The sequence below is a fragment of the Gymnoscopelus microlampas genome, assembly GCF_963454915.1.
Source record: "Gymnoscopelus microlampas genome assembly, chromosome: 6".
Taxonomy (NCBI): Eukaryota; Metazoa; Chordata; class Actinopteri; order Myctophiformes; family Myctophidae; genus Gymnoscopelus; species Gymnoscopelus microlampas.
In genome coordinates, this window is record NC_139943.1 from 32,952,835 (window position 1) to 32,966,063 (window position 13,229).

The 13,229-nt window shown below is 40.3% G+C and overlaps 2 protein-coding genes across 2 annotated transcripts; one reads left to right on the forward strand and one right to left on the reverse strand.

The window, feature by feature from the left end:
• Nucleotides 1-1,262: 1,262 nt before the first annotated feature.
• On the forward strand, nt 1,263-3,274 carry mterf2 (mitochondrial transcription termination factor 2). Its single transcript, XM_084059378.1, has 2 exons — nt 1,263-1,285; nt 1,924-3,274. Exon 2 carries the CDS (start codon nt 2,025-2,027, stop codon nt 3,147-3,149), a length of 1,125 nt encoding a protein of 374 aa, XP_083915504.1. The 5' UTR covers nt 1,263-1,285; nt 1,924-2,024; the 3' UTR covers nt 3,150-3,274.
• A 4,179-nt stretch (nt 3,275-7,453) lies between these two features.
• Nucleotides 7,454-12,526, reverse strand: LOC311048096 (dihydrofolate reductase). The gene is made up of 6 exons (XM_084061132.1): nt 12,239-12,526; nt 11,785-11,834; nt 9,177-9,282; nt 8,929-9,055; nt 8,437-8,552; nt 7,454-8,000 (listed from the first exon to the last, which is right to left on the reverse strand). The coding sequence occupies exons 1-6, from the start codon at nt 12,337-12,339 to the stop codon at nt 7,898-7,900; spliced, it is 603 nt and encodes a 200-aa protein (XP_083917258.1). The 5' UTR covers nt 12,340-12,526; the 3' UTR covers nt 7,454-7,897.
• Between the last annotated feature and the right edge of the window lie 703 nt (nt 12,527-13,229).

Here is a 13,229-nt window from a genome sequence, read left to right on the forward strand (position 1 = left end):
AATTGAAAATAAAACCAGGAAGGTCCTCTTCCTTTGAGCCCCATCATTTGTTTACAGGCATATCATTTATAATGAACCCTGCCTCCCACTCACCACCACATCGAATTCTGCTGAGACTTTCTGAGCAGTGTTGCCAGATTTTGCAAGACAAACAAGCGGCCAGGTCTAAGAAAACAAGCCCAAAAGGAGCATCTAGGCCACATGATCACACACACAGGGGGGTCCCCACCCAAATTAGCTAATATGCATAACATTCTGTTTTACCACTTGAACCATATACATATTGGGCCGCAATACCAATATCTAAAAGCGACATTACAGACAAACAAGCCCAAAGTCGCTCATTATATGCAGACTTGGCAATGCTGTTTGTGAGCTGTGTGCTGATGGAACAGCTTGCTGAGCTGGTGATCAAGCATTGTGATTAAGAGCCAACTGTGAGGAACTCAGTATGTTCAGACAAAATGCAGTCTTGTACTGATTACAGTGATCAGGATCCCATATGCTGCAGGTCTGGATGCACACCAACTTCTGTGTATTATAATTGATATATATATGTACAGTATAATTCATTAATTACTGTCTCTGCCACCAGTTACTGAACATAATGGAGTGCCAAGAATTAGCTTACAAAGGTCTTGAACAAACACACAAGACACAGGAATGAGAGTCTAAAAGCTAATTCAAGTGTACACCCTAGATGTACCCAAATGTAATCATCATCACAGTGTACTACTGCAGTGGTTCTCAACCTTTTCAGGTTGATCAAATCATATTTGAACTGGGGACCCCCACCCTGACAAGCACTTGGAATGTAGGAGTCGAGGCATTACATTTAGTTTGACTCGGTTCCACAGATAAAATATTGCGAGGCGTTGTGAGCTTGTAGAATCGTTCGTCTATTTAAAAAGATGTTGCCTCTTATATTATTTGACAATTTGGCCAGTGCTTGACCATTTTTTATAGTATAGTTTGTTGATTACTTTTGATGCAGTAATCGTCTTTTTTCCCCAACTTCATATAAGCAAGTCCTTAAATTGTCACTTCACTGTCATCTGGGGATCCCCCCAAAATCATGTGGGGACCAGACCCACTGGTTGAGAACCACTGTGTGCTGCTGTACAGCATGAGACATGACTCAATGTATGCCACTCTGCAGTACCCATCACCGCCCCTGTTTAGCGCTGTTGTGCACAACGCCCGCTAACGCTGCGTTTACACAATGTCCTGAAAAAGAGATGAGTGTCATAACAAAACGTCACATCCTGTGACCGCAGAGCTAAAGGTACATGTGTGTGTTTCTGTTTATATGTTTTGCATGCATTCTAGACATGTTTACAGTCTCAGAGGAGTAGCGTGTTGCAGAAAGAAGTCAGTGTGTTTCAGAAGTGTGTTGCCTTTCTGTTGCCATTATGAGGGCTGTCTCTGCTAAATGATGTTATTAAAGCTATTAGCTGCCTACTGGCTAACTGTCATTCATTGCCAGTGGTGGGCAGTAATGAAGTACATTTACTTGAGTACTGTAGGCTTTTTATTTAGTTTTTTTTTATGTATTTGAGTAATTGTAATTTTGGAATATTGTACTGAATTCACTACATTTCTAGGGAGGGAAAAAGTACAACTACATTATGAATTAAACACTTAAGCCCAATACAAAATGTTATGAAAATAGATCTACAAGCTGGCAACATGATGTTGTGGTGCGTTGTATAGTGTTTTTTTATGTCTACGTTTTAAAAAAGAAAATGTACTTTTGTAATTTGTACTCTTGACTACTGTACAGTATTTTCTTTCAAGCATGTACTTTTGAATACTCAAGTACAAATTTGACTGAGCAACTTTCACTTGTAGTTGAGTAATATTTGACCAGGAGTATCTATACTTTGACTCAAGTACCGGTGTTCTTTTTGTCCCCCTCCTCAGACTCCTTCCTATCAAACTCATGAAAGAAGCACTGTTTTCTTAGTTTGCTAATTACTTTAAATATTAATGGTCATTTCCACCAACCTGAGCGTTTAGCTTCAATGTTGCGACTGATTTCCAAGTCCCTGTGCCTCCAGTGCCAGAGTGTCAGAGCTCTTCTAAACGTCAGGCCATGTGCGACACTGAGCTTTGTAGAGAATCGGCACACCGTGGAGGCTCTCTACGAGCTTTCTGTGGACATTCAGAAGATCCGTCTGCTCAAGGGCTGGGTCCTGCACCGGAACACGGCCTATGTGACGGAGGCGGCCAGCCTGCTGAAGGACATGGGAGCGTCGGGTCCTGTCGTCGCCCGCGTCCTGGAGCTCCATCCTGAGGCGGTCCTCTGCAGCCCCGAGCAGATGCAGGCGCAGAGGGAGCTGTGGACCTCGGTGTGCCCCAGCCAGAGAGAACTGGTGGGCATCATAGAGAAATTCCCCGCGTCTTTCTTCACGTCGTCCAGCCATCACGACAACCAGCGGAACAACATAGCGTACTTCCGGAGCTTGCACCTCAACAGGCGAATCGTCACCAAGCTCATGGCCAGCGCCCCCCAGAGCTTCAGCCGACCGGTAGGGCAGAACGAGCAGATGGTCATCACCCTCCAGCGGGCCTACCTGGACCTCGGCGGAGAGGAGGCCAACATGAAGATCTGGCTTCAGAAGCTGCTGAGTCAGAACCCCTTCGTTCTCCTTAAACCCCCTTGGGTGCTGAGACATAATCTGCTGTTCCTCAGAGACAAGGGTTTCACCACCGCGGAGCTCCTCCGTCTCCTCTCTAAACTCAGGGGCTTCGTTACCGAGCTGAACCCGGACAGTATGCGCCTAACCTTGGCTTATTCCCAGGACACCATGGGCTGCTCTGAGGCACAGCTCCGGGACATTGTCATCGAATGCCCGGCGCTGTTGTACTACTCGGAAGCCATCCTGGCCGAACGCTTCGAGGGCCTCCGCAGGGCTGGCATCAGCATGGCCCAGATCATAGAGACCCCCACCGTTTTGGAGCTGACCACACAGATAGTAACCTACCGGATCCAGAGACTGAGAATGAGTGGATACGATGTAAAGACTGGCAGCCTGGAGGTCCTCAATGGCACTAAAAAGGACTTTGAGAAGAGCTATGGAAGACTACAGCTCCGAAGAGAGAGGCCGATGTTTAACCCTGTGGCCCCTTTAAAAGGCGATGATTGATATACGTGTTGGACAGTAAAATCTTCAATATTAATTTAACTCAGAGATTATAAAAAGTTTAATTAAGGATTTTACTGTGTACTATGGACTGAGGCAAATTAATTAAATGTCATCAGCAGATGAAACTAGAGTCTTTGTGCCTGATGGTGTTTATATGCTGTATGGATGGGAGACAAATTTATAAAACTTTTATAGACATTTTTGTTATTTGATAGAGAGGCAGTTAATCATTATCATTTGGGATGTTCAAATGTCAGACAATTGGAATTTCAGATGAACTACTTTCAACCGTGTCCCTATTTTCTAAAATGCTCAAAACTCTGCACAAATTGTGAAAATTGCAGATCTACAAGCTCACAGTGAGCATTTGAGCTTGTACTGTAGATCTCCTATTTTCACTGCGCAACACTGTCGTACGATGATGTATAAAATAGGGTTCAGGCCCTTGCCAAATGATTCATTTATGCTTGTTTATGACTTACGTACAGGCTGCTGCATCATACAGTAATCACCTAATATAGAAAACCAACAAAATATAATGTAACTGTCTGATGCTGAGCATGTTGACACATCTTTCAATACATTACTGAGGGATAAAGCTAGATTTTTCAAACCTTTTCATCTTCCATCTGCTGCAGTATCTCATTTTCACACTCTTGGCAGCACAGATCTATTCTATTCCCTTGGGGGTTGAGATCTATCTGTGTTTCACGTTTGTATTGTTGCATTACAGATGGAGATGCTTTATTTGACTGCTGAGATGTCGTTTCATTTCCATTTCAATTGACTTCACATGCAAACATATGAAATGGAAAAATGAATTGAAAGAAAGGGGGAAAGGACTTTGATTTGGATTGGACACACACACTTGGTGTGTGTGTGTGTGTGTGTGTGTGTATATTTATATATATATATATATATATATATTACACGCATATAGAAATAACGTCTTCCACTACTGTACATAAGCTCTTTATCTGATCGTTTGATGTTCAATCCCATCATTAATGACGGCACATAAAGCAAAGATGTGGTACTGATCAAATATCTTTGATGTTTTTTTCAACTTCTCTATTGATATGGGCAGCTAACTGCAAGCAAGAATACTCTGGGGTATTTTAGAAGGTATCGTCAGACTGCAATATGCATACATTAATAATGTTTTATTAACTCTGATTATTGAGTATTGAAATCTAGCAATGAATATAGTTTATGAACAACCATTCTCAGATCAGAGGCCATCGCCTAGGAGTTTGGATGCATTTGTTTCCGTTGTTTCTAGTAAGTGAATTGCTTATTAGAAACATTACAATACTAAATATTTGCAAACCTTTGTAATGAGAACAGCTGAAGTTCAGTTTAATTTAGGAAAAGTGATATTCCACTGCTTTGCGATCACCATGTTTCAAATTATCTTTGAGCCTCATGTACAAAATATGTATGCTTTTGGGGTTAGTTCACTCCGTTTATTCAGCATAAAGCCACTAAGTCAATATTAGCGTTATCTAAACCAAGCCAGGGCTTTGCAGAGCATCTTGAATTTAGGTTTGAATGCCCCGTTTTATGTCTGCAGGAGATCTTGAAACATGCTTGGAGTGCTTTTTAATGAGCGAGCAGCACAGCTAATGATGCCATGACTTTATATCTCAAGGTCCCTTCGCTGTGGTAATGTGAATGACGGTGGGGGGGACGTACAGTGGAGAGAGGGCAATTGTGTGTGAGAGATACTGTTGGCTACTGTACATGCAGTGGTGGTGGACAAAGTACTCAACCCTATAGACCCTGAGTGGGAGTATTCTGGTCAAATATTACTCAACTACAAGTGAAAGTTGCTCAGTCAAATTTGTGCTTGAGTCAAAGTACTGCAGTGCTTGCTTTTGAAATACTGTATTCAAACATACAAATTGCAAAGTACATTTCATTTTTAATATCAGTGCATTGCTGTATAAAAACGTCAACATTTCCCCCCTATTTCAAACATTTTCCAGAGATTCAAAAATAATAATGGTGAAAATAGCACATCTACATGCTCTCAATGCGTTGGGGTGCGTTGTGAGCTTGTAGATCTTTTTTTTTTAATCTATGTTTGAAATGATAATTTTTCCTCTTCCTAGAAATGTTTGTGGAGTCAAGAATAAAATGTTTGTTTCCAATAGTAGATTGAAAGTATCCGAACATTACAAATACTTAAGTAAAGTACAAATATTCAAACAAATTATTCAAGTACAGTACTTGAGTAAATGTACTTGGTTACTGTCCACCACTGGATACATGTAAACGTCTGATTCCTCATCTGTAGTATGCATCATACCCAGCATGGGTGCCGTAGTCATGACAACGACCGCTGGGCAGATAATGGGCGAAAGTGCATCTAATAATGAGTTTCAGCTGATTTCCTAACCATTTGTGATGCGGGGCCTCCTACGGAACTGCACGAGTACTAAGTACCTTTACTCAAGTTACTTTTACAATTTTAAATACTTTTACTTATACCATACTTTTACTCCACTACATCTCAGAGGCAAATATTGTACACAATTATCTATTAGCTTTAGTTACTAGTTTCTTTATAGAGTTGAATTATTATTTAAAGAAAATGCATTAACCACTTAAGCCCTATTTTATACCTCGGCTATTTGAAATGATCTGATCTACAAGTTCACAATAATGCGCTGTTGTGAGCTTGTAGACCTGACCTTAAAAAAGTACTTTTATTTTGGTACAGTAGGCCTACTTTAGTTATAATACAGGACTTTAACTTGTAACAGAGTATTTTCATATTGTGGTATTGCTACTTCTACTTAGGCAAGTGAAGTGAACTTGGACAAGTCTTTTAAGCTCTTTGTCATGTTACAAGATCAGGTTCTTTCAAATATAGTGAATACTAAATTTTGGGGGTGGGGGGGGGGGGGCTCTCCTTGCATGACTAAGGAGAGACACGCAAGACAAGACCTTTGTCAAGGTAAATTATTACAGAAACAATTCTTCCCCACAGGACCCCATAAATAAAGCTTTGCTGGTGTAAATGCAAATACGGCCCTGCTCCTCTAACCATAACTCCAATCATCCACTGTCATTTCAATCTCCTCTCCTCCTGCATTTTTTTGAATTACACAGACAAGCTGGCGGGGTTAATAAGGGGGGAAATAAATTGTCCATCCCTGTTTCAGACGTGGCGTTGATTATTATTAGCCAGGGGTTACACGTTGCCTTTATGGATCGTAAGTCACAGGGAATATGAAAATAGAGACACCTGCAATTAAAGTTATGATTTCCAACTGTAGCCTGAACTATTGCAGTGGTAAATATCCCTGCATCTCGGAGGTCAGATTGGCATTTCGAAGAGCTACTTGTAGATGTAAAACATGACATTCAAATATGTTTTTAACACGCTGTTATTCAATATAAATCCATGACATATAGATGACACCTGCACTGTTTTTCTACATGGGTTTTATAGTGAATGCCCCTTTTATACATTTATCTATGATCTTTTAATCTGCATGACACTGAATTAATACCTGCTATTTTCATGTTCCTTTTTTCTGGTTTTACTTTTTCTACAAACTTTAACAGGGAACGCCTGCACAAACGAGAATTTCACCTCACTTGCATGTAATTGTGTTGTGACAAAGGTTTGTTTGTTTGTTTGTTTGATTGATTGATTGATTGGTTGATTCATTGATTGATTGGTTGGTTGGTTAGAAAAAGGCAAAAACACAAGTTACAAACAATTCAAACAGAAGAACATCTTCAATCATGCATTCCTTATATCAAGACATCCGCTTCAAGATCATTATCATAATAATTGTATTGTGGGATTGTTAGTGGCCATCCTTATCTTTGCATTAGCATCATGGACTGGGCTTCTGATGTCTACATTAAATGTTGTCTAAGCCTTAGATTTTCTTACACCTCCTGCACATTTCTAATACTCTTTATGACTGTACCCTGTATCACTGTGTGCCAATATTAAATATCTACTGTACATTGAGGCTGCCTCCTAAGAAGATGCTAACTATATTCAGATACATAGAGATGATACATCAGACTTACGGTATGTCATTCATTTGCAAAGTCAACTGACAAAACCTTGTAAGACATAATCCAAATCTCCAGTTTGGCCTTCAGTTACTAGCAGCATGTTGCAGTCTTGGTGTATGGCTCCATCTACTGGCTTTTTGTGGTATAATGTACAAAGACAACTATTTGAACTATTGAAGTAATGAAATACAAATTGACTTAAATTAATACAACTTAACCTTTAAAATTCTGTGATAAAGAAATGCTTTAATGTCTTCAACAATGCAGTAAAAAGTTTTTTCTTTCTCTTTGCATTTTTTGCAATATTATGATAATACAGAAAATATGTTCTTCATTCACAGCATGAAGAACACTGAACACTGATGACATTCCCTGAAATGTAAATAAATTCTTTCTTTCTAGTCTAATACCCCGAATTGGCAGGTAAACTAGTACTATAGTTCACCCATCAGTTTATCAGAGACATACTGTAGGCTCAACCTGGATTGTGTTGCATAGGCTTGGAAATGAACAAGTACCCTGCGAAATCCACAGCACTGAAGCACACTGACTACATGCTGACAATGATTCAATACAAATATTGAACCATTCCCGCAAACTAGGGTTAATATTCTCCATAAACTCCATAGAATACAGAGGTTGACTTTGCAGAATAGACAGAGAAACGTGTAAACAGTTCGAGACAGTACAGTATGTCCAATAACTCAGTCCACCGTCTCCCCTGCATCACAAATCTCCTTCTTGTACACTTGGAACTTGTATTTAATGCTATTCTCCTCTTGAATTTCACTTGGTACACCAGGAAATCTGAATGGGAAACAAAGAGAGATTCTCAGTTTCAGCAGCTGATGGAAGATCACAGACAAATGCAATACAAACAATGAAAAGTGACGCCGTTATTAGACCCCATCTGGTTTATATTTTAGATTTTTATTCAATTAAACAATTTAGTAATGCATTTTTGCACTTGAATATTCTACATTAGCGATTGATTAGCTAAAATTTCATTCAATTTCAGCTTTAACTTTGACTATAATTTCACAGCAAATTTCCTATCTTCTTCACAGCATAGCTGTGGCTCGTGTCCACTGCAAAAACAGTTCACTGTTTATCTTCAAAATAATCTGTACCGTGGTACAACAATGACATTTTATTTCTAGAACTTCCTGTTCATATCAAGAGACCAAATAAAAGGAAAGGAAAGCCTGCATTGATGGTACAGGAAATGAGCTAGTAGACATACCGTTCTTGCACTTTAAAAACATCTCTATCAAACTCTGGGAAGAAAACATCGCAGTCGAAGTCAGCCATGACGTCTGTGAGGTAAACCAAGTCACACCATGGATGCATCAGTCCTTCCTGATCAAAAGGAGGCGATATTTAGTCTAAGTCAGTGGATAGAGAGCACATACTGTACTATGGGTGCAACAGTTAATCAAAGTAATTGATTCAATCGATTATTAAAAATTGTCAAATTTCTAAAATAGCAGATCTTCAAGCTCACTATGTGTCACAATGCAACGTGTTGTAAGTCCATCTCTATGCTGCTCTCCTTTTCCCCTTTCCTGAAAACCTTTTTACACCTGTAAACCTGTTATGTGACAATAGAGTTCAAGTTCAAGTTGTGTGCGTGCGTGCGTGCGTGGAATTACTTTTTAAGGATAGGGTCAGTGATGCTACAATACTGAAGATATGGGTGAACAGACAAGTTGCAGAAGCACGTACAGGAGTTTACCTTGTACACCCGAACCCCCCCTGCAACCCAGATGGTCTCAACCAGGTCAGAGAGGGGAGGCGATGCTGCTAGATGCACAGCACTTTCAAAGTCCTGACACAGGAAATGGGCGTTGTCTGGAACCGTTCTACGGAGAACACAGAAGACTAAGTGACCACTGAGACGCTTCACTTCTTGATACTCCTGTGAATTGATCCACTTTGTGTATGCTACCGTATTTAAATGCATGTGACATAATATAATCTCACCTCAGAGTCGTACTCAGAACCACATGCAGAACATTTGCCATTGGGAACAACCACTCTGGATTGGAGTACCAGCATTTCTTCCCCCACACCACCACGTTCATCTTTCCTGTTGTTAATGGGTTCAAATCACATTTCAGACAAACAGAGAGACAGACAAGATGGACATTTTATTGATTCCCATGGGTAAAGTCTAGCCTGGAAACCAGAAGAATCTGCCAGAGTGAATTTCATTTGTTCTGGCAGATCATTCATAGCCTGGTAACCCCCCCCCCCCCCGGATATCTCATTTGCATTTAATCAAATACAAATGAGATTTCCGGAGGGAGGGGTTTACCAGGCTAGATAATTCGGGCTATGCCAGGCTAGGGAAATGCAGGTGCTGTAGCAACAACAGCCATCATTATCATCACCAATTTGCTTACTGTCCCCAGGTTTAAGCTGTGTTTCCCAAGTCCGTGACAAATATCTCTAAAACACTAAAATGTCCCGGTTTTCAACATTCACTACCAAATTGTCCTGTTAAAATAATACTTGTTTTGTGTGCTTACATAGATGTTTATCTTGTTCTAATCTATTCTGTTGAAAGGTGCAGCGGTATGCATGAACCACATGAATGGTATAGGTAAGAGTAGAGAGGTAAGAAGAACAAGATATCATGCCTGGAATTACAGCTGAATGGAAAACATTAAGCTTTGGCAATGAGGTTGGCCAGATTTCTTACAGCTTACAGATTTTCTTACACCCCAGAATAGCACGTTGGCTATTCTGGGGTTGAAATGTTTGTTGGACTTGCTTGTACGTCCCTGTGTCAGCTGCCTTGTTAGAAACATAATTCTCCAGTTTACATCTTAACCTTGCTGCAAAGCTCTTTGAGACAGAAGAGGTTGACATAGGCACCTAGATATGTCTGTGCATGTCTGTGCATTCCTGTGGATGGGGATTCCAGTCACAGCAATCAGCATTCACTAGTGTGTCAGTGACTAGTTACACAGCAATCACTAACTAGTCAGCAATCAGCAATCACTGACCAGCCACACCCTGGTAAAAGCAGTCAGCCTACAGTAGTGAGTGAGGTGAATGGTGATCACATCACACAGGAGCTGCTGCAGGTCTGTATAGACAAACAATTACTTACATTCTGAACTTACCAACTTTGATGCGTTATTGTTTGCTCAACTGAAGCTAGATAGATTAAGATAGCATGGAATGTAGACAGATGCCAGGTCACTGTTGACCTGGCAGATATTTTTTTTAACTTTGATTGAAATGTAAACAATGTATTTAAAAGGCTCTTTTGTCCTGTCAGGGCAGGACAATCTGCAGCAGCCATACTATCTCTAACTCACTCACTCACTCACTCACTCACTCACACACACACACAGGAAAGACTGAGCTGTTTATGGCGTCTTGGTTGGATCATATTGAACTGTAATGGCCATTCTGTGTTAATGTTTGTCTTTTTCTTTATTTTGCCTGAAAACCAATACATGGTACTTTTATCTGCAATACCGTCTCGGGTGTTTAATGTTGTAATCAGTATAAATGTCCTCCATTTTCACACCTGCCTTCTGAATGCTAGTCCATGATGTGAGACATTTCATTATACATTGGAACACAAGGGTTTGGTGCCTTAAAGGGTTAGTTCAGATTTTTTGAGTATTTTCTGTAGGAAATACTTACCATTAATGTAGTGGTTGCAAAGGTATTAATTGATTGCCCGAGTCCCGTGGTCAGAGTTATGGTCCGTTTCTGATAAATATGAATGTAGTTCCGGTAGATTAGTAGATTTGGTGGGGGCCGCTCATTAAAAATAAATACATTTAAAAAACTAGCGTCATTTGTATTGTTGACCTATTGCTACCATATAGAGCAGGTTTCGTTCAATTTCGAACCCTCTGTCACTTGGTACTATTTTTTGTGTCATATATTTTGTGCGTGAGTAGGCTGCCGCGGCGCAGTGATTCTGGACACAAACATTAGTACCATGTGACAGAGGGGTCGAAATTGAACGAAACCTGCTCTATATATGGTAGAAATAGGTCAACAATACAAATGACGTTAGTTTTTTTAATTTATTTATTTTTAATGAGCGGCCCCCACCAAATCTACTAATCTACCGGAACTACTTCATATTTATCAGAAACGGACCATAACTCTGACCACGGAACTCGGGCAATCAATTAATACCTTTGCAACCACTACATTAATGGTAAGTATTTCCTACAGAAAATACTCAAAAAATCTGAACTATAACCCTTTAATTCAAGGAAAGACATGGCTTTATTCAACACTGCCACTGCAGTGCACAAGGTACATGTAATAGTAAATAGTTTTAGTCTGCAACACTGCTGTGCAGTTATGCATGTGCTATGCAGTCTCATGTGTGCAACTAGTGTTTTGGTTGTTAGTGTATTAGCTTATTCTGCACCTGGCTTTGCTGTGAACAGTGTGCCACAGGATTTAATGATATAAATAAAGCCAGTTTACTTTTGGTACGTGGCGTTAACATGTAACTCCATTTTCATGTTAACGTGTTGTAACTTGGCAATTGACGATGCTCGCATATTCGTTACTATTCTGAATGCATGACTTTGATGTTGATATTTACCTGGTCGGGAGACTTTTGTGACATTCTTCACAAAGAACTGGAACTCAGACCTGCAACATGTAACAAACAATTAGGCTACAATCAACATAAACTAGTCTTTAATTACAATATAATAGCAGAAATAGGCCTAATGGATACAGGATAAGTGGGCACTTATAGGGACATCTGGGCACCTCGAAGTCAAATTGGCTATTTTGTATAAAATGTTAAATTAATCAGACTTAACTTGTTTATGCCACAAAATGACTGTAGCCTATACAGGTTTTGTAGCAATTGTAGAAATATTAGTCATTAATTGTCAAATGTTTTTTAGGACAAAAATAGCCAATTTAACCCCGAGGTGCCCACTCTTCCTTGGTGCCCACCTATCCTGTTACCCCATCATGTTCCCTTTCATTTAAATCACAGCTCATTTAAATAAGCGCTGCGTTCAGTAAATGATCTTAACTCTTACGGGAGATGCCAGGGCAAGTGTCCATCTTTGCCGATTCCCATGTCCCTGCAGGCCGCGGCGATCAGCCGGACGGGTCTCTGGTCCTGTTTGGCTGGAGCCATTACAACACAATGTATCCACAATATGTATCCAGATGAGTCCAGTGAGGAGATGAAAGACCAGGACTGAGTTCACAGAATACACATCACACACTGAGCGATTTGCTTATATAACACCCCCAACCACCGCCCCCCCACCCTCACACGCTTTATGCTTATTATCAGCAGAAAGCTTCAAACCATAGACTCGTAAACGCTTAAATAGTCCGCGTGAAATCGGAATTCCATAATCATTTTGCCAGTGAAACATGGCAACTAGTTCAAACTGCTGTGTTAAAGGGGGCTGTCCTAAACTGATGACGTAATATTTACTTAGTGACCACTATTATGCAGGGCTGGATCTTGGATCCTGCAGGATTCTCCTTGATTTCAACCACATCTCCTTGAGGACTCCTTGACTGTCATTTCTCCTTGATTTCTCCTTGATTTGCTCACCAAAATTCACTAGAACATAGGAAATTACATCTACTCTGTTAAAAGGTTTCTGGGGGAGGACCCCCAGACCCCTGCTTGGGGTGTGTGGTCAGTGCATGCAATCATACAGACATATTCACTTTGAAGTAATGAATCAAACACACAAAATTCACCAGAACACAGGAAATTATAACTACTCTGATTCTTAGTTGGATCAGGCCTGATCTATGGACCAGTGCGTATCAATACCGTGCGTGCCATAACGGCCGGCTGGATTAATTTAATATAGGTAGTAATGACTGTTATGGTTCACTACACCTAATTAAAAGTGAGAGTATCTGCAGATATGATTGTGTACTTTACTTGAGTAGGCCTATTTGGGAATCGGGATAGGCCTATATGACTTTCACAGTCACCACTACTACATTCAAAGACATTGTAGCCTAGTACTTTTGACTCCAATATGTTTCTAGAAAGGG